Raw genomic sequence first — 22,347 nt, 5'->3', positions numbered from 1 at the left:
AATAAACCGCGTTCATTCGTTTCCCATGAATATCCATCCGTTGTCAGCACTAACATCAGCAGGACTCGGTGTGAAAGAAAACCGAAAATGTCAAACAGAAAAAAAAAAAAAAGAAAAAAAAAAAAGTGATTGCTTCAGGACTACGGGAGGAAAAAGGAAGGAAAAAAAATAAAAAAATTCACTCGGCTTTTGATAACACCTAACTAGTTTGCTCTACTGTGGTAAAGAAAATTGCTTTGACTTCCTTCCTTTGTTTCCGATTTTATGCTCTATTTAGTTTCCTCAAATCATTTGTTATAATGAATACCAAAATAGTCCCACCCAGTAAATTTTTCTAATGAATATTTTTTTCTAGCAAGCATTACACAATTCATAGTAGTACCATTCAGATTGCACATTTTTCCTTAGCAGGAAACTGCAGTAGCAGGGCAGCAGGTCACTGCTGATACACTGGCCATGCTGGTCCTACCATGTCAGTACCTATAAAACAGAAAGTAGGAATATGCAGGGGATGGAGTTGCTAAAAAAAGCAATTTCTGTGTTACATGAAGGACTGATGCTGACTGCTGCAGGAAGATTTTCTCTGGTAGAGCTGCTGCTGCATGCACAAGATGGCAAGGCCTCAATAATGAGGAGTGATGACCTCCATCCTGGTGCAGAAGTTCTCAGGATCTGAAAAGATTGAAGCTTCTCCAGGCAACATCAGATGTCTTCGCCACACTGGGCATGGATAGGTTTTTTCTTGTCTCCTCTTTCTTGTCTTTCTTTTTTTTTTCCCACAATGCTATTAGGGTAACATATTCAAAATCTTTATTTAGATGTAAAATAAAAGCAGCTGGCTTTGTTATTTTTTTATCACTCTCTCCTCTCTCTCATATTCCTTGAAGTCTTCTGGCCTGGAAACCCTTGCTTTTTTATTTCTTATTAAAAGACACAAAATAATCACAGCCACTCCATCTAGTCCATGCTTTTTGTGGAAAGAGGTTGTCTTCAAAAGCTTTCTAGAGACCAAGGTGCATTCCCAGCACATGCTGTGGTCTGAGGTGAGAGAAGAAGTGGGAGAAATCCAAACCATCTTTAAAAAAAAAACCCAAACCCACCCTACTAGCCCACCCTACTGTACCAGAGAGATTCCACCACTGACATCCAGCTAGCAAGCACTATTTTAGGAACAAAGGGTAACTGTATTTTAAAGCCAGTCTTAAAGCTTTCACATCTCTGATTTCAATGGAAGTATGCTTTGGGGTAGGGGAAAAAAGCACTCTTTGCAGATGGGAATCCCAAAGTACAGCTTTAATACAGCAAAGAGGTTTGAGAGAGTATTCTTCTGTTGTACCACTTAGCTCTGACCAGCAGCAGAAGATATATCTGAAATTCATATCTTCTGTGTTTGTTTTTTCACTTGGTCGGGGATCAGGACATGCCTTCTTTTTATTCCAATACCACAAGTACACAGAAAAAGTAGGTGATATGGGTCTGTACAATGGAAATTGCACTGGGAAGAAGCCCTTTGGAGCAAAGTGAAAGTCTGGTATTTCAATTTTCTCATTACAGGACAAAAAGAAAGATGGAAGTGAAAATTCTCCTCTGCAATCAAATGCACTGGCAGGAGAGCCGCTTCAGCTACTCCCTGATGGCCAGGGTCTCCCACACTGTCAGAAAAGGATTAGGAAAACAGCTGAGAAGGAAATCAAGGGAAGAGAGATAAGGAAAATGCTTGCTAGTCAAGGAAGTTTTCTGAACTACTTTGGAAGGGATGGAGGAAGGAGAAATGGAGTCACTCATAATGACTTAGGAATTAAAAACTTAACAGTTCTCTAAAAACAACCTTCTGGAAACCAATTCCCTCATTAATTAAGCATATCTATCTAATTGTCTGAACTGTATCAGCATTTTTCTCTATGCATTGATGAAAGTCCGTATTTATGCCTCCCCCCAAAAAAACTTTTACCTGTGGTTTAGGCACAACATGAGCTTAAACAGGCCTATTCACTGGTATCACTGGAGCTACCACCCAGACCAGTATGGACCAGGACTTAGAAATATCTCCTAGTCTTGGGCTTTAATCTTCATCCCTGCCTCCCACGGACACATTCTTTGATAACAGAAAGACACATCCTGCATCATTCGGTGGACACCTTCACCTCACTCTTATCATGGATGAAGCTCAAGCTCCTTATTTATTCTGAACTGGGAAGCTGGGAGTGAATGGCCTGAGTACTCACCCCCTTCCTTCCATCAGTCCTGGGCACCAGAGGAGTCACACTTTTTGTCCGTCTCCATCCACCTAAGCAAAGGAATAACTGCCCTGTCTCGTGTCTCCTGAGGTTCCCAGAGACACCTCCCCAGCAGCAAGGAAGGATGTCATTGCCATGCACAGGGACCCTCCTCCCCAGGACATGGCCCCATGCTCCTTCTCCTTCACCCTGGGGCAGCAGTGGCTGTAGGAGTGGAGAGCTCCTGGGCACAGGGTGGAGAAGAGGCAGGCTGCTGGGAGAAGGATGTCCCCTGAGATCAGGACAGAGTCAGAGGCACATTGTGCATCCACATCAGCCCCTGCTCTATTGTGTTTCTTTTAATGCTTTCTCTTTTATTTTGGGTTTTTCTTCTAATTTGTTTTAGTTCCAAGAAGGATAAAAGAGGGAAGGTAAGTATAAAGAGCATTAGTGGGCACTATAAGACCATGAGAGAGAGATCAATACAGCAAGAATCAGAGGAACAAAGGAAAAAAACCATAAAAGATGAAGAATCCTAAAAAAGATGTTATGGAGCGGGAGAGAAGAAAGAGAATCTAAAAGAAAAGTTGTCTAAAGAACAGTGCATCAAAAGAGATGAACTCAAAAAAAGTTCATAGATTTTGGGTTATACATTCCTCTCAGCAAAAAAGTAGAAAAGTAAGTCACATTAAATATGTCATTGCCACTCATCTTTTAAAAATGAAAGGGGTAAAAGAATAAAAAGGTGGATAGAGCAGATAATGTGCATAATGAAATGCAGCTGCCAGGTTAACAGGAAGGGTGGGAAATAGTACCCCCTTTGAAAGATGACATCTGTGATGAATCTAACAAGATATTTCAAAATCTAGTCAAATCAAAAAGAAAGCCAATGAAGGTGAATGCAGCAGAATATATTTTGGGAGCAAAGTACAATAAAAATTGTGCAAATGCCACTAACAAGGTAACATTTACCATCGTGTCTTAATATTGTTTGATATTTACTGTCCATGTCCACACTTGTAAATAAGGACTATCATCTAGCATTTGAGCAGGTTCTCAGAGTTTATTATCTGGACAATTTTTCTCTGCAATTTACACATACAGATCCCTTACAGCAAATAGTGATGATGGTACTCATTCTCATTCAAGTGTTTGTGTTACAGGACCAGGCCAGCAGATTCCTCACTCACATAAAGATACCTACAGATAAAAGGACTGCAAGCAGTGCCCAGGTGGAATATAAAATAATAATAATATTAAAAGATCTTGGGAAAAGAGAAAGATGTCTGAAAAAAGATGATGCTATTCAAGAGACAACTCAAGGCACTTCACTGACCCAAGAAGAGTCAGCTACATGCAAAAGGTAGCAACCACCTATGCTAGACTGCACAGGATCTGGGCATCACTGTGTCACATCAGCTGGCACAGTTCAGTAGTGGCCATCTACAGCAAGAAGGGCAAGTCCTGTAGTTGTGTGTATGGGCAGAAGTACAACAATAATCCTCTGCCCTCCTCCTGTAAAACCCTGGTGGAAGTCCTGAAAGCACCATCTTCCAAGAAATTTGTAAGAACCCTTGGCCCAGAGGAGAGTAATAAAGTCACTCAACACTTCAGAGAACACCGACGTTGCAATGTTCATTTATGTCGGGAACACATTGTAGTGACTGCAGCAGCCTGGTCAAAAATAAAGGGATAAATCAAAGCAAGGGAGATTCTGTTTAGATATTGGGGAAACAAAACTTTGTAGTTTCAGAGATAACAACTTTCTGGAGAGACTCTACACCCCTCAAGTCGATGTCAGTACAAACAAAACACTTTGCATTGTACACATGCCACTTGAGGACTCCACAGTCTGCAACAGCATGAGGAGGGGAATTCAGCCTCAGAGAACTCATCCTCTCTTCCTCTTCACCTCTTTATTATTGGGACTTCAACATATCTTCAATTCACAGGAGACTAAAGCAATCTGTTCAGCATAGTCAGATCAAAAGGCAGACTGGTGTGAGTCACAACCACTTAGCAACTTGCTTAAATGAATTGTGGACACAGAATATGTTCAAATAATTTGCCAGTAATTTCCCTTGAACATGTTGGGATTAAAGCCTTATTTTCTTTAAATCCCTGTAGCTATTAAAATTCTTCTAGCAAAATTCCTATGTTTTGTGCCCCTGTTATAATAAGCCCAGTGTTATGCACCTACTATAATATGTCAAGTGTTAGTTCTATGCACGATATCTTTAGCTAGAGGAGACATAAAAAATATGTCAGTTATAGAATGTAAATTCAAAGAGCTGTTATTCACTATGTATAAAAAAAAATAATTGGAAGAGCCACAAATAAATCATTGGCTTTTCCAGCTCCTAGTTCTAGCTACATATCAAAACCATCATTTCCTCACTTTAATGGTCTGCTTTGGTTTTAACTTTTTTTTATAAATAACATCCTAAATGAATTCCTATAGGTTTTATTTTCTGGAACTGGTTGTTGCCATTCTATTTTTTATTTCTTAGGAGACTATCTGGCATTTATATCTCTTGATTTCAGACAATATTAGGGGTGCAACTGGAAAAAGGCAACCCTGAATATTTTATTATTATTCAGTATTGCTTTGTAGATAAAAAAACCCACATAGTTGTTGGGTTTTAAGATGCCAGTCACAGTTGATCTTGCCTGATTTTTTTAATTCCAGTTCAGCATGGCTGTGGCCAACAGGCTGGCAATCTACCAACTGCATTCTGCCTCTCTTGCTCCTAATTATTCAGCTCTCCAGCTCTCCTCCCTTGCCGGTTCTGTTCTGGTCACCACAATTAATTCCCATTCCTCAGTCCTGTGTTCACCTTCAACTCATTAGTTTTTGGCTGGTCTCCACTACTGTTTCAGCTCAGCATTTTGCAATTTATCTCATCACTATCGCAAGGCCCTTTTTTTCTGTCTTTGGTTTTTTCTAGGGTTGAAGGACTGTTTTTGCTTGTTTCTTACAGAAGAATGGGTGAATATTTTGCAGTTGTCAGGTAGGTGCCAAGGTATCTTATGTCTCTCCCACCAGCCATTTACCTTCACAGACTGATCTGGGAGCACAAAACCATCTGAAGTATGCAGCATCACCATCAAACACTGCATCCTGTAGGTTTCAGAGCTGTTTTATGTATAAGGATATTTGGGGAAAGAGACTGTGAACCCCAACTCTCAGATGAAAGTCTCAAGCTCCAACTAGTTATTTTAAGGAATATTACAATTAATATCCCACATGGGGGTTTTAAGCTTCTTGGGCAGGGCCAGGAGGCACTGATGGCTTTTCCCTAGAAGACAAGAAATATGGTCCCTTTAGACTGATTTTCTCTCTTTGTCCTTTTTTCCTCAGCAGATTTGTGGCCTCACTGACATTCTTAATTGGTAAATTATTGTGTAACCAAAATCATACTGCAGCTGTTTGGTTATTGTACGAGCATGCCTTAGTCTGAGACAATCTTAATTCTTGAAGTGGATCTTTGTACAAATTTGGAAACACAAATTTATCTTTTCTCTGTGGTGAAGCAAAAGGAAGATTATGCCAGCTTGGGGTTTCCAGTCCCAGTATTGTATCACTGTCTGATGACAGTGATGAGGTGAAGTATCAGAAGATTGCAGATAAACCTTTTAAAAATAATCTAGTTGTAGGGTTGATTTTGTTTGGGCCAAGTTCACTCATATGGAACACTGGAGTTGTATCACTTGGAATAAGCTCAAACGAAACCTTAACACAGCTTCCTGACTACTTTGAAATCCTTATTAGTAATGCCTAGTTTTACCTTAGAGACAAATTGTTAAATCCTATCCAAATACAGGGAAAGACAGCCATTCAATACAGACTTCATAGTTCTTGAAAGAAGATGTCCTGGACTTGGCTGGGATAGATTTCACTTTCTTCCTAGTAGCTGGTGCAGTGTGGTGATTTGTATTTAGCATGAGAATTCTGTTGGTAAGACACTGATGCTTTCGGTGTTGTGGAGCAGGTGTTACCCTAAGTGAAGGACTTTCCAGTTTCCCATGTTCTGCCAGGGAGCAGGTGCACAAGAAGCTGAGAAGGAGCATCCTGAGGACAGCTGACCTGACCTGGCCAAAGGGATATTCCATACCATAGAACACCATGCTCAGTACAGAAACTGGGAACAGGTAAAGAGGAGCCAATTGCTGTTTAGGGGGATGAGCATTGGTCAGTGGGTGGTGAGCAATTGCATTGTGCATCACTTCTGTTTCTTGGGTAGAGGGTTTTATTCCTTCCTCTCTTGCTCTCATTTTCATTAAGACTGCTGTTATTATTAATATAAATTGTTTCAATTAGTAATTTTTTCTTATCTTAGCCCACGGGTTTTACTTTTTCCTCTTTTCCTCCCAGTCCCACTGGAGGTAGGGGGAGTGAACAAGTGCCTGTGTGGTACTTAGTTGCCAGCTGGAGTTAAACCATGACAGGAAAAAACTAGAATAAGTACAGAATGGGTTCAGGAATACAAATGCTTCATTACTTTTTATTACACAGTTGGTGCTGCAAAGTGATTTGGAAAAAAAATGAAATACATTTCTTAGGAGGAAGTTGCATGTAATGCCTAATGCTTGAATTTGAAACATTAGGTATTTTAAGGAAGTGATTCTTTGAAGCAGACAGTGGTATGTAAGTAGTTAACTACTAAGGCAAAGGAGGAAATATACCAGTTGATGCAATTGGTGGCAGCAGGAGTTTGGAAATAAATATCTCTATTTGGCACTGAGAAGTGAAGCAGAGCCCAAATTTCTGTGGATTGCCTGGCCCCAAGCTCATGTCTCAGAGATCACATTTCTGTGGTAAAATTAAATCTCAGTTTATGATCTGTGATTCAGTGTGGTTACTTACTAAAATTCATCTGACCTCCCTAGGCTGTGAGTATTTTGAGTTGACCTGCATGGACCTCTTGCTAAGATCTTGGTAGGACCCAGCTCTGATGGGCTATTTCCCTAAAAGCTTAGTAGAACTATGATAACAAAAATAGAGACACTTTAAAGCAGTAATTGTCATCCCAGCTAGAAACCAGAAACACAGTGGCATGTGAAAACAATGAACAAACAGAAATCCCAAACCTCAAGAAACCCCAACTGAGCAGAATATGGGCAACAGCCATTCATGGATTTGTAATGCATTTTGTACTGGGTTCACCCAGACTGCCTCTTTAAAGATGCTGCATTCCTGGCTATGGCTGCACCAGGCTACTGACAGAGCCAGTGGAGAAGTGAGTGTTCTCTGCAGAAGGCAGCTCAGCTCCCTTCTGCCCAGAGCTGCTGAGTGCAACAGTCCTGTCCCTAATGGCACCAGTGCAGGTGTTTTTCCAATGCTCAATGAGATATCTCTGGTATTAAGGCAATCAAGTTGATTGTCTGCTTGTACCCATGTCCATCCCACTTTGTGTGTACGTGTTTAGGATTCACAGTCCCTTTGAAACAAGATTCTCAATATCAAACCAAAGTCAGCATGACAGATGGTAGTAAAGTTGGCTGTCCTGAATCTATTCTGTGCATTGCTAAAAAGGCTTGTTTGTCCTGTGCACCCTACCATGCTCTAGAGGTATCAGCATTTTGTAATTTCACTTAGTTTCCATCCTTTCTTTTGTACTCTGAGATTCTGTCTACTATCCTTACATCACCTCTATCAGTCGACAGCACTGTTTCTTAGGCCAAGCAGATTTCTGGTTCCAGCTCAGATTAGCTTCAGAAGCTCCATATCTACTGTCTCACGGGCAACATCAACACACGCTCATAAATCTGTCAACAGGTCTCTGTGTGAGTAAGCTCAGCAGTGGAACACAACAGCATCCCCAAACAGAGACCTGGAACTCAAATGACAGCCTTCTGCTGCATTGCTACCAGACCAGTGCATACTTAGCACTCCCAAACCACTACCTTTTCAGCTTAAAATGTTGCCTTGCATCAGAAGTGACAGCAAGGAGAAAAGGCACTGTCCTTCCTCTTTAGCAAGCGTACCCTTGCATTCTCAGGCAGCTTTGTTCATGTCCATTCCTAAGGAAGTGCAGTCCAGTCCGGCCAGCCTGGGGCAGTGACCGAATGGCTGTGCAGGCTGCACTGCCACAGAACGGCCAAGCTTAAAGAAAGGTTTGCTTATGCAATGATGAGCAAGCGGGAAAGGTCTCTCTGCTGCTAGCTTGATAAAAAGAAAAGAAAAAGTAAATGATTATCAATAAAGTGTGTTTGATTAGGTGTCACTGAGAGAAAGAAAATGCCATTTCATGTCACTTTTTAGAAAGCACAAGGTGTATAACTTTTGGGGATCATTTTGCTCTTGACTAATCTTCTGATTCAATATTAAAATCTCAAACTTCCCAAAGGAAAGAGATTCTGCATCTTTTAATGAAAGATAAAACAACAATATAAACATACACAAATTTACAGAGAAAGGATCAACTTTAATACATCTGGAGTAAAAGGTGTTCTTTTTTAAATATGGTATAAAAATAAATGCAAGAAACATTAACAGAGAATATACAGACAACAGACAAAGACACAGGCTTTCTTTCTCAATGTGAATACATCAGTGAAATGAAACCTTCTGTGCTAATTTATTGTGCAATAAATGTGATGCCATATGTATATTTATTAATATATGCATTTTTTACATTTCTTCCAGTTTTTGATTGACGTATTTTTTTAATAAACTGTGCCTAGCAGAAGCTTTTTTTTCACTGTACTTGAGCTTGCAGAAAATAAAAAGACACAGATCCAGCTTGATATGAAGGAGGAAGTGAGCAGACAGTTTTCGAAATGGAGGCATCGAAAGGCTAGAGAGTCCCTCGGAGTCTGTAATGCCTTAGTATACACAAAAGAAAACAAGTCAGGTCCTTGCTCATGCAACATCTTGTTCTACTGTCCTCTGAGTCAGGCAATCAGTGAGCTACAAAGTATGTATAATGATTTGAGTCTGCTTCCATGCTACAAGGTGATCCTTTTAGTAGGACTGCACTAGACTGGTTAACCTCTTTGATGTGAGCGATTTCCCCTGAGGAAAAGATAAAAACAAAAAACAAAAACAGAAAACAGAGGCATGATCACTGCAAACCTGTTCATCAGCAACCACTCAGTGTTGCCACATCACTCTCAAATAACTAGGGGCACCAACTGGAGTCTGTCAAATCTTAAACCACAGGAAGTCCTTACACTTAAACACCTGCACTGCCAGCCAGCCAGATTGTTTCACAGAACAAGCCAGCAAATTTATAGGCCATTTTTTAATGAGATTGGTTTTGGCTGATGAGAAACTGATGCTGAGGTTTTTGCCATCAGTCACACCCAGAACTTGAAGGCTACCACAAGCAAGAGTGCCTTGTGCTGCAAAGATGAACGTGCAAACTGTGGTAGCTCTGTCACGGAGGACAAGAAAGCTACTTTCAAGTTAAGGTAAGAAAGTAAGAGGCAGATATAGGTAGGAAAGCAGCTTTTCCATGAACACAGCTGTAGGTTTGCTGAGACTGTATTTACTATTTAAAAGGAACATTGGTCAGGTACATTACATGTGACTGCATAACACTGCTTTGAAGGTGCTGGATTTCCATATTGTTGTTTTCCTCATCATTCCTCCTGTTGCAAGGATGTGGTTTCAATTTTTTAACAAGTTCTTTTAATAAGGTGTAATGACTGTCTCACAAGAGCTAGGTCTACAGTGTGAAGAAGATGGTGGAAGGTATGTCACTCTGGTATATTTTGAGCTTCATCTGAGCCAGACAGAAACCACAGAACAGGAATTAGCTCTCCTACGGCCACATAAAAGGAGTTAGCTCTCCAAGGGCCATCCCACTGTGGCTCTGATCCAACAGAGGCAGAGCTGGCACAGCAAGCTGACATCACAGGCATACCCTGACAATGTAACACAAATATATCATAAAACATTAAATAGAAAATAGCTCTAACTCAACAGTTAGATATTTAATACTTACATTTATTATATTGTTCATTTTAAGTGCCCAATTCAGAAATATCAAACTGATTTCAATGACAATACAGTAAAAAATACTGTAACTATCAAGAGATGCTTCATTCTCTGCAGTAAGTGGTAAATGAACATATTCTGCCATATCAATAAATTGTTAAGTCATCTGCAGTGTTATAACTCAGTGGAATTACACAATTTAATTTTTATTGTCATTATCAATTAAATTTAAGCTCACAGGGATCTGTAAGTGTGTCTTGAGCATTCGCTCAAATGCAATACGTCGGAGTGGGTTTTCATAAAAAGAAGAATAACTATTTTATTCTTTGTGCTGTGAAATGCAAGTTGAACAAATTAGGATGAATACTTCCCCTACAACATAATTTAAAAGGGAACTCATGATTTGCAATGTTGGGTTAGACTGCTCATCCATCAGGTTCCTCATATCACCTGACAGTACTAATTCCTACTTCTTTGAAAGATGAAAAGTCTCTCTCCTGGCACTCTGTCTTCCCTGTATCTGCCACTTTCTACCTATATTAAATTCACAGACTCTTGATACTTTTTAACCCTTAAATTATGTCTTCCTCTAATGCAGCACGTAAACTCTTACAGTAAGATATCTTTTCGTTTTAAATAATCAAAAAAGCCTCAACAGCAGTGTGGCCTTGGAATACAATTTTAGACACTAGAAGCATTTCCAAAATTAATGTTTTGTTAGACAATTTTGTTAGACAATTCATGACTTTTGGTGCTGGACACAATCTCAGAAAATACTGAACATATGCTTGTCTTTGCCTTTCATTAGGTTGCTTGCACTTAAGTTTACAAGTGTACAGGTTCTGGCTACTTTTTAACATGTATGAGTTCCCTTTAGTACTGAACTGCATAACCCACTTAATTAAAATATTAAAACCACGAGTTCTCGATTAGTTACAATTTGCTCCATACTACACTTGAAACCTGTATAAATGCTTGTTGCGGTACAAAAATCTGTGAAATGATTGTTTTTTATTATTATTTGTAACTACTATTTGGGAGTTTCAAAATTTCTGGAATTTCTAGATGAACCATAAACAAATTCTAGCATCTCAGGAATAAATTATGTTATCACATAAACTAGGAAGTCCTGACATAAAATCAGGCCAAAAAGTAGTTATTAGTTGATCTGGTTTGTGTGACAATTTTCTAGATATTGATTGAATTTTCCCCTAGAGACACAGTGAGCTCTCATGACAATTTTTTTCTGCACTCCACATAACTTGTTCCCTGGATATTATTGATCTTTGAATATTTTTTCTCCAAAGCCCTGCAGTGATCAGGAACTCTCGGGATGGTCCTCTCCTTCAACTCCCCTCCCTGCCTCAGAGAAACTTCCATCTGAACAAAACAACAACAACCAACTGTCTTTTTCCATGCATCAGTAGTTCTAATTTATCACTAAGTTGGAAAAGTGACAACTTAGAAGATCCACCCTCCTTAAGAGATCTTCTTAAATGCTTATACTGAATCATATTAAGTTCTCTGATTAGGAAAATAAGCTTTTAATACACAGAATCCACTGCAGCCCCAGATACGGAATTATCACATCTTCTTATTAGATCTGCAGGGACTTGTTATTTTCCACTTTACAAAATATTTTGTTAAAACTCTGTTCTAGAGTATACTTTTGCTTTAGCTCTCTGTGGTAGGGTTTCATAATTACTGCTTCTAGGAGATTTCCAGATTTACTTAATTTACAGACTATATTTACTGATATAAGGATCATCCATTGTGGGTCATAATTTAATAGCTGCCATTTCTTTCAGATACTTTGTTAACAGCATTTCCATAAGCCAGATTTTGGTTTGGGAACCTGCATCTAACAGGCCAGTTTTCAGAGTTGTAGCATATGAAGATGTTTCCTGTGCTAATGAGATTAAAGAAAATTAGGGGTGGAAAAAACCAGAAGTTGTAGATGTTTCTCTGAATAATGAAAAGGAGATCCTTAGTATTTTCAATATATTCTTGCCATCAACATTTAGAAGCATATGGGAAAATTCTAAAGATGATTAGGATTTTTTTGGCTGTATTAGTGCACTTTGGACATAACAATTGTAACTATTTGAGTATTTTATTAGTAATGCAAATGCCAAAATGGAACCCTGCACACATAGCCTGACAAGGGAGTCAGAGTATGAGAAGGCAGCACAGCAGCTGGAGTGAACAACTACATCTAAAGTACAAAATCACTTGGCCTCAGCATCAGTCCCTATTTGAACATACTAACTTCTTGACATAGAACTGCCTTCCAGCTTTATTCTAGCAAATTTAGGGGGCAAAATTGTAAAGCTATGTGCAGATGCTGCTAAATACAGTTGTGCTGACTGACCCATTTATGCAGCATGACACTAACACCTCAAATAATCCAGCAAAAATGTCAGCAACAACCACTGCACATACGTGGCTTAAAAGAAATCAATATGAAATGTCTTTTCCTTTTAGTAGATTAATTATCTTCCTTTCTGCAAAGAAACCTCAACTGTTCCTTTTCCATATTTCTTTATTGCCAGTGCAGGTGCTACTCCCCAGGACCTATACTGGTAGCACTAGAAAAGAAAACTCCATGCATCTGTTGAGGAAAGAGAGGTAGTGTCCCACTGTGAGCAAAATGAGATGTGGAGTGAGAAGCAGCCCTCCTTGGTCTCAGTGTTACCCATCTGCTCACATGTGAAACACCTGCAGCACACAGTCAGCCCATCCAAATCAGCAGGGTGACATTGCAGTGCACTACACACAGAGCTGGTGTGTAAAGAGCCCCTGAAAGGAGCACATCACTGGAGAGACATGGGAGAAGAAGCAGTAAATCCCTTCTCCTGTTGAAGCAAGCCTTGCTCTACCAGCACAAGGGAATTGCCTCTGCACTGCTCTGGGGTTCAGAATTGTGCTTCAGCTTTCACAGCAGCACAGGATGCTGCTGTCAGCCATCTGTGCAGGTGTATTTCTCTTTCAGATGTGAGGAAGGGGACAAGGTTAGTGTTTACTGAATTTGGGGCGCAAGTTGTCAGTACAGCTGTAGTGCTAAGTGGTTACATGTGCAGGGAAATCCTTCTGCCTCTGGCTGAGATTTGCAGCCCTTTGTTCCCTTCTCATTAGGGCTGTTCTGTTTCCTGCAATGATCTGAAGTGGGAGGCAGTGGCTGAACAACTGCTTTCCTGTTTTGGCTCACTCCAGATCCAGTGGCATCCATTTCTTTCTCCTTCTGCACTTTGCATTTACTGATGAGCTGCTCTCATTTGTGATTAACTTAAAACCTCCTGCCAGATGGGGTAGTTTAAACTTGAATAACCATTTGCAATGTATGTTTCCAAGGGACCGATTCACAAGAAAAATATTTTTAGTATGTTTTTCCTGGGCCTGACTCCTCAAATTTGCATACCTCTCTGCAGTTCTCCTTCCTGCAAATGGCCCAAGATTCAGGTAAAAGGTTTGTCAGCTGGAAAATGGCAGACACTGGCCCAGTAACTAACCAGTCTGTGCTGGCTCCTCACTTGGATGAACCTGTTTATGGAAGTGCTACCCCAAAGCTCCTCTCTTCCAGCACAGAGCACAGCAGCTTAGCTCCAGTCACTGCAGAACAGCACAAAGAGGCCAGTCCTCACTGACATGTCCTTTATAATTTTGTCCTTAATAATTCTTAACTCCTAAAACTAGGGGTTTTTTTTACTAATTAGTACGCCAAAATAAAAAGCTCAATTATTTATTTGTTCTTTTTATTCAAAAGTGAACAAGACATCTCTTCCTAAAACAGAAAAGGCATTCAATTCTACAAATAATTATTATTTTCATTCTTCTTTGTCAAATAAGTAGCTTTGTAATTTATATTTCTTCTGACTAGCTGTTTTTTTTTGTTTAAATTTTGGGAATACCCTGTAAGTAAATTCAAAATGAGATTCCACAGCTGAAACTGCATTGAATTTCTTAGACAATGTTATACTTGAGAAAAATCGAGCCCTTGTCAGGTTTTCAGGACTTGATGGAGTTTTGGTCTGGCACAGTAGGGCCTTGTGTACACAAGTTTTACCTATTCATATAGAAAAATTTCATAATTAACAGATGAAAATTATTATTTATCTGCTTTTTTGCTCTATAAAAGGGATAGATTTTAACATTAAAAAAAATTCACTTGTTTAAGCATTTAGAAAGTCTGTGACCCACTGATAAGAACTGAGGAAGCTACTTTTATCAGTTTTAATTTCCATCTCTAGACCATAATTCACAATGTCATGTTAAGTGACATTGGATTGAAACTTGGTGAAAATGTGCACTGTACAATGGCCTTTGCATTTCACATCTCCTGCATGAAATGGTCTATTGTTACTGGTTTGGAAGGGGAAAAAAATCAAAGGACTCTGGTCAGCAAGTTCTTCCAGGTAAGTGGGAGAAGAAGCTGGAAAGGATACAGCTAATATAAGATATAATGGTTTCAAACTCAGAATTTTTAAATGGGGTCTTGTTTATGAGGTTATGAGTGGAGATAATTATATTTTGATAGCTTTCTAGTTTAATATATGAACCCGAACTGGGTCTGTTTCGTACTGCCTGTATTTCCCTAAGACCTCACAAATGTACAACAAGCACCTCTCTTTTGTATTCTGTGTAACTGTGCAGTGACAGATGAAATGCTAACACTGATGGTGGTGTCTGAAGTCATGGCACCAGTGCATGAGGATGGAGTGTCTCCTCCCACAGCTCTAAGGAGGAAGGCTACCCCTTCTTGCCCCACTGACTTGGCTCCTGGTGGGACAATAAAATTTGTGTGGAGTGGAAATTGAATTAACTCTCTCCCACTGTAAACCAGGTCCCTTTGTCTTGAGGGTTCCAGACCAGTAATTGCAGCTAAGCACCAGGCTGGGGTTCACAGAGTCCTGCTCAGTCTGCCACTGTCACAAGTCCTGCATGCATGTGAGAAATTACAGACAAAATTGTTCCCTAAAGAACCTCTTTGCTCCCATCAACATTACCAGTGTATATTCACCTGCTTTTTCCCCCTGTAATGTAGATAGTACTTGAAGTAAATTTGCTGAGATTAAGTTTTTGGGGTTTTTTTTATAGTTTTTTTTCCCCCATGTGAACTCTTCAAAAGAATTTCAATTCTTAAATGCTGCAGAAGCTGCTGATTTCAGTCTCTCAACTGCTTGAGCATGCAATGAGATCCTCCAGCTCCATGACTTAGATCTTTAACTTCCCTAGTCCCTTGGGAAGCTGTGGGTGACTGCACTTTAATTATTGTCAAAGAGAAAGCTGAGGGCTGAGCTAGGCAGGGAGGAGCCCAGAGCACATTGTCACTGCTCTCTGTGCCTCTGACTCAAAGCTGTGACACACATGGTAGCCTGTGTTAGTCCAAGGCAATTCATGTATCCGATGGCTTCATTCCAGTAGTGCTGAAGTGTCTGTGCTCTTTATTTTCACACAGTACCCAGGAGTGTGAGGCAGACCAAGGATAGCGGGGGTTACTACTCAGAGACAAACTTTAAAGAGTTCACTAATAAATATTAGATATAGCAAATGCCAGCTCGCTATTACTTCTGTATATTTTATGTGAACACAGACCTGTTTATAACTTTATCCATATTTTCTGCTGCAGACAGCTGAAGGCATTAGCAATTTTGCACTAAAAAATCTACAGAGCAGCTAATTAGTTTTTAAACTGAGCATTTAGGCCTTTCATGAACTGCACCAACTTACTGAAAATTTTCTGGAAAGAAAGCCCTTCCATGTCAAAGAAATGCAGAGCTGAGCGTAGTGTATAGCTCCACTTCTATTTTTTCTCCATCAGACTAAAATAATGACTCATTATAATAGGTTACTTCCACGTAATTCATGAAATAGTACAGAGTAATTTCCCTCCACAGTTTCTAAACTTTCTGGTTTAACAAATGCTTTCTAGTAGCAAGTATAACCTAATTTTGTTTAACACTGATCAGGAGCGTCTTAGAGTCAACAAATCAGAAAATGAATTGCAAGTCCATTTGTTCAGATTGAGTCCCTAGACATAGCCAGGGTTACTGGTTTTTTTTTAAACACTTCAAATGGAAAAAAATGAGGTCTAATTTAGTTTAATACAAACCCACTTTGATATAACTGAGAAAAGAAATCCAGTGAAAATTAGTCTAAATATTGCAAACCATCAGAGATGAGAAACTATAATTTTCATCTACTAAATCAGAGATGATAGCATTTATCCAGGTTGTTGAAGATCCTTTTCACACCTATCTTCTATATTAATCAGCAGAACAGATCTATTCCACAGTCCCTCACTTCACAGTTATCAAGTTAATCAGTACACTGTAGAATATTCTGATAAATTCTCATTCCTGCTGGTTGGAACCACTGTACCAAGATAGATAGTTACATATTATAAACTCATCACAACCAAGAACAAGAGTGGAAGAACAAGGATGTCTGGTGGAAAGAGGTCCTGAGGAAGTGAGTGACATGAATTCAATCATCTTGGAAAAGAGGTTTGCATTTGAGCATCCTGATACTCTGGATTAATTTGCAAGTTTCAGAGCTGTCAGTCTAATAGAGATTCTAGATCTAGCAGTGACATATTTTTGTTTCATACCTGACCCGACTTGACAGACTCCACCCAGGTTAACAGGTAATAGTTGGAAAAAAAGCAAAACCACAGATTTTATTTCAGAGTTTTCTCTGTGAAAAAAACCAAAAAAACAACCCTCTTCTACTGAACTACTAATGTCCAGAAATCCTCTTTTCCATTTCTAGTTCACAGCTGGTTTATTTGGCCTGCATTGCATCTCTGGCATGCTGCTATTCTGGTACTTCTGCCCTGAGATTAGCAGGATGAAAATCGGGCATGGCTGCAGGGCACAATGCTCCAGTGTTTGTGCCCAGAACTGCTGGTTCGTCCATAAGGCTGCTCTGGGAGGGATTTCAGCATCTCCCAATCTTGTCTTCACATCCTCCCTTTTTGCACTGTGTTCCCGACCCCTTTACCTGCAGCTTGCTTTTTCCCCCGTCATGGCCACCTGTTTACATAATTTTTACCACAGCCAATTCCTGACACCTGGGCTGCTCAAAATGCTATGCATTAATGTAGCATTGCAGTCTGCCAGACACTGGGGCTGGGAAAAAGTCTGGCTCTCAGAGGTCCCGGATATGTTACCAACTCTATGCACCCTCTTTTACAGACTTTTTATTAATATGGAACTTCCTACTGAATTATAATGCAATTATCATGTATAGTGCTATCATGTACAATGTTGTTTTATAGATCCGACCTGTTTAGACAACACACAAATCACACTGCAACATGCTATGGCAACACCACCATGCAAAACATAGGGGTTTTTGTTTCAAACATTGGGATAGTTTCCTTTGTGGCTGTTTATTTACTTTTAGAGTCCTTTACTGACTTTGTCCCATTGAATTCAAATTTCTTCCTGATTACAGTGGATTCAAAGCATATTACAGGAAGCCTTTACCTATAAAAAAGTAGTTAAAGAATTACTGTTTTGTTTTTAAAAGTGAGATATTCCCACAGCCTCACAAAACTTTCACTGTGTTTGTTTCTTTTTTTGATTACTGGAAAGTATAAATGTATTTTTTAAATACTTGAGGCAATACTCTTGAGCCTCATTGCAGGGGAGACAGTTTCTTTCAACTGCTTCTCCTTCCCTAGAAACTGAAAAAACAAAAACCATGATCTTTGCTGAAAGCTCTCATATTGTTCATTTCAACACACACAGCTCCACTAACCAGGTCACAGAAAAAGCCACGGACGCACACGCACACACACACACACAGCAGCGTCACCTGCACAATTCAACAGACAATGCAGACAAACTCGAGTATAATCCAAGATCTTTCTACCTCTTTTCATAACAGGTTAGTGCTCGCCCTCAGTGTTGGTGTACAGTTTTTATGGCATGGAAAAATAGGGATGTTTCTGCCCTACAAAAATAAATGCGTTGAATTCTTTAGTTGGAATTTTCACAATGTAAAAAAAAATAATCCCAAAGAAACTGGATAAGTAAAAAGAATCCCAAGTATCATGAAATCAGTGGATCTTTCGGCAGGTGGCAAAAACCACCAGCCTTCATTTTTTTCTGTCTTTGCGGAATAGCTTTCAAAAGTTATACATTGAAACGAAAAAAAAAAATCAGTTCTTGTAGTCCATTATGAAAATGAATCCAAATCAAACCTTTGCACATAAACTGCATGAATTCTTTGGTCCTGTAGAAGCTGTTAGACATTAAGGAAGATAGGAAGAATATTATTGTTTTTTTTCCCTGTGCCCAATTGAAAAAAGGGGGACAAAGACTTTTTTAGTAAAATAAAAAGAATATAGGATGGAAATCCAATGTATTCAGCAGTTTTAGACTTAGTATTTTACAAGGCACCAGAAAAAGAAACAACATCAAGCACGTTTTCACAGATTTTTTTACTAAAATTATAGGGGGGAAAAGAAAGTGTCTAATTTCATGCTTCCTAATGCAAAAAGCATGGCTCCCAAAGGTCCGTTCCTCCATGTGTGACAATTGAGATCAGTGGGAAAGGGACTAGGGGAGGAGGGGTTGTAATGAAAGCACATTATAAAGCTGTCATTCCCAGGAAAATTCACAAGCTGTGATGAATATACTTTTAACCATCAAATTAGAAAAGCAAAAGGGAGAGTAGGGATCAGTGAGGGGAAGGGGAGAAGGACGTCCCATCAGGCTTACTAGTCTTCCGAGGCAACAAACTTACCACATTGCGTGTGAATTTCTCAAAAGATGTTCGACGATCCAGAGTGTTTTCCAACTTAAATTTGAAATAAATAAAACAAAAGAAACAAAAAGAAAAAGGACGGGGAAAAGAAAAGCAAGAACAATGGAGTAGAAAAGAAAGTTTGATGCAACAGTGGACTGAAAAACAAAGTTTGTATAAATCAGGAAGCAAACACAGGTATGAGGCTGTAATGGGACTTGGCAAAACAGGGGATGGGCAAAACAGATATAGTACTCGACAAAAATAATTTTTTATGGGGATCAAACTGGTTTGAATTTAAAGAAAAACTGAAAGTAAAAAGAAATAATGAAGTGCACATCTTGTGTTAATGAACTGACATTCACAAACTTAAGGACTTCACACGGACAGTTGAAGCTTTCTGGTATTTTCAACATCTCTCTCTATATTGGATCTTCAGAAATCAATGTTTGAACAAAAAACAAAATCACACAGTACTTTCAGATAATTTTAGGTTGTCATTATTAACAATAGAACGCTACGGTGTTAATAACTACCTTGTTCCAGTAACAATCGGGGCCCTGATTTTGCAAGGCACAGGGCTCCCAACTGATTCTAGGAGATTACTGTTTAGAGCCCACTAAGAGAATTATTTATCATCATGGAAATCTGCATTGTAAAAGCTGCTCCACATACTCTGGGCTGCGGCTATTCAGAACCCATTCCACATTCTGGAGTTTTCTATGAAAATATTACATTACAAGACATGAACCTCTGTTTGCCAAAGTGTGACATGATCAGTCTTTCAAGTCAGATTCCTAGCCTACTCAAAACTATTCATGTAGTAATAGGGAAAGAAACAAAATTAGGAAGCCCCTATATTTATAGTTGAAGTTAGAAGTTATTCATATGAATAAGATTGTTTCTAAACACATTCTGTAGCTTTCATAGGTGGAATAAAGAGAACAACAATTATTACATAAGCAAACTTGCAAACATGAAAGACTATTCTTCTGGGATTTTATTTTATTTAATGTATTTGTAAAGCACTTTGCAATTTAAGGTGCTTCATAACAGAGAAAACAGTACAATATGGGATGTAAAAATAAAAATAAGTTTTGCTAGATTAACTTATTGAAACATGCCCGCATGCAGGATATATACACATATATGTATATTGAACTCCTGTGTGTATGTGACCCTCCAAAAACGCCAAGCTGGTCACCTACCAGATATCCAGTTGCACTGGCACAGGGGAGAGAAGACTGAGTATTGTTGCAAACATAACCACTGCTTTGCACAGTGGCAAGACAAAGGCAAGATGGACCAATACCTTTTTCTTGGCCTGTAGCAGCTCCTGGTAGGCACTGGATCGTATAAAACGAGGATAAGAATCACTTTTCATCAGTTTGTAAATGTGCTCCTGAAAAGGAAAAGAGAAGCTGTTACTCCCAGAGAACAGGACACATGTAAAATGGGAGGCAGCCACATGTTTTGGCTGTGGAATGTACGCCAGCTAGCACTATTATGAATAGGAAGTATTAGAGGAGAGCAGGTTTCAGCTCTGAAGCTAAGGCTTAATTGCTTTCTATTTTTAAAGCCAAAATCCCACCCATTTCTTACGTATAATTATACAACACACTATCTTTAATTTATAGACCAAATTTTCCAGTACAAAATTATTTTCTAAGAATTGACAACTGAGTCCTAGCTTCAGACCCCTTACTTGTTAGTTTAGCTAAGTGATGACATTAAGAGCTGTGGGTCCTTCCTCATCAGATTTTCTGAATTAGTTTCTGGAGATACTCTCGTGATTTCAGAGGCTAGGTAGAGGTACTAGGTTTTCAATTCAGCGCCACATATAATGCTTAGGTTACTGAGGATTTCCCCTGGCTACTCTTGAAAACATCCTTTAACAGATGTTTAGTCTGCTCTCCAGCAAACAATATAAAAAGGAAAATACATATGTAAATTGAAAAACTATTTCAGGCTAATCTAATTTTCAAGATATTAATTCTTCAGAGGATTATGAAAATTTGGAAACCTTCATTCAAAAAATAAATGACAAGTGCAGCTTAAAAAACATTTAATTTTGGAACATTCTAATTTCTGAAAAAGATGAGAAACAAAAAACCTGTGATGTAGAACACTTGATAATTCTAGTTCTGATTATATGCTAAAGATTTGTAGAAAAAGCAACCAGAATATAAAACACTCTCAAAAATATTTTTTAAAAGTCCTGAATCATGTTAGCTATCTTCATGGAGTTTTTCTTTTACTCAAATTCTATTTTTTACTGTCGGAAACCTGTAGCCCAGCAATTGGGAAACAGCAAACAAACTAGAAAGAAAATACTGTTTCTCAGCTTGATAGTGAATAAAATTAGTGAGCACAAAAAAACCCCAAAACAAACAAACAAAAAAACCTCAAGCAAAACTCCCCACACCTTGTCTGAGAATTAAGGCAAGGTAAAATTAGAACTGATATTTAATTTTTGCTGTATTAAAAACCATAAAAATTATTCTAAATGTGTTTCATTGTATTTCTTACACTAAGCAGAGAAATTCTGATGTACATTCAGAACTTAGACTGGTTTATTTGGAGCAAGTTTTTTTTCACTCAGTGTCTGTGAAAGCAGACAATGAATGCAGTTAACAGAGAGCAAAAAGTGGTAATAGGTATTAAACTTTAATTTCTGTACAAGAAATATGCCTGTAAAAGCTAGAATAAATTGGGCTGCATTATTATTGTTAATGTACACATTAGCCAGGACACGTTAATGCACATATTTAGTGCAATCAGGCTATTTTTACATACATGTCCCCTTTTACTTATGTGTCTGCATTTGACATGGAGTTTCATCTGTCAGTATTTCCAGTCCAGAAATGCTTTTCATACATTTTTAATAACAGTTAAATGACCCACCAACTGCCAGAATGGCACACCAGCGGTCTCCTTCCCAGCTGGCAGGTCAAAAAAAGCCTGTTGCAGAGGCAGAGCCCTAATCCTGACAAAACCCTTCACCTCAGACAGGACACTTTAAAGCTCCTGAAGCTTCAAGTGAGAACACAGCAGGAGCAGCCTGTCCTTTTTCCAGAGAAATTAAGGCTTCCAGGTTTAAGGTTTTTTGCTGAACTAGATGAACTAAGCAGAAGTCCTCTCCAGGTGGCAAAGTCCTGATTGCATAAATACTGAGTACTCCAAGTCTTTTATAAATGAAGAACAAAATTCCAAGATAAATCTGGCAGTAAAAGAGTATTGAAATTTTACACTTATTATGTATTAAAAAAACCATAAATAATACTGGCAAGGAATTTAAATGTCCATTAGTCACTCAACTGCAAAGACATATTTTTTAAAACCTTCAATCTTGCTCTGTTGTTTACTTTTGCTGTTTACATCTTTGCTATACACTGCGTTCTTAAATCTCCAGGGGTCAGCAGATGTAAGCAAAAC

At 38.8% G+C, this 22,347-nt stretch overlaps 1 protein-coding gene across 4 annotated transcripts in view; it reads right to left on the bottom strand.

The window, feature by feature from the left end:
* The window catches only part of RGS7 (regulator of G protein signaling 7), a 266,876-nt gene that overhangs the window by 8,076 nt on the left and 236,453 nt on the right, over positions 1 to 22,347 (bottom strand). Inside the window, exons 15-17 of one of the 4 annotated variants that reach the window (XM_058835396.1) lie at positions 20,225 to 20,314; positions 18,913 to 18,966; positions 8,571 to 9,044 (exon numbers count right to left, since the gene is read on the bottom strand). In XM_058835396.1, coding sequence (XP_058691379.1) covers positions 8,886 to 9,044; positions 18,913 to 18,966; positions 20,225 to 20,314 — 303 coding nt within the window. In that variant the 3' untranslated portion in view covers positions 8,571 to 8,885. Of the gene's footprint in view, positions 1 to 8,570; positions 9,235 to 18,912; positions 18,967 to 19,880; positions 20,315 to 22,347 lie in introns of those variants that run through there. The other 3 variants (XM_058835399.1, XM_058835395.1, XM_058835398.1) reach the window with 3 other exon arrangements.

This window comes from Poecile atricapillus, chromosome 3, assembly GCF_030490865.1.
Source record: "Poecile atricapillus isolate bPoeAtr1 chromosome 3, bPoeAtr1.hap1, whole genome shotgun sequence".
NCBI lineage: Eukaryota > Metazoa > Chordata > Aves > Passeriformes > Paridae > Poecile > Poecile atricapillus.
The sequence above is the reverse complement of the archived record's forward strand: the minus strand, read 5'-3'. Positions and strand labels throughout refer to the sequence as shown.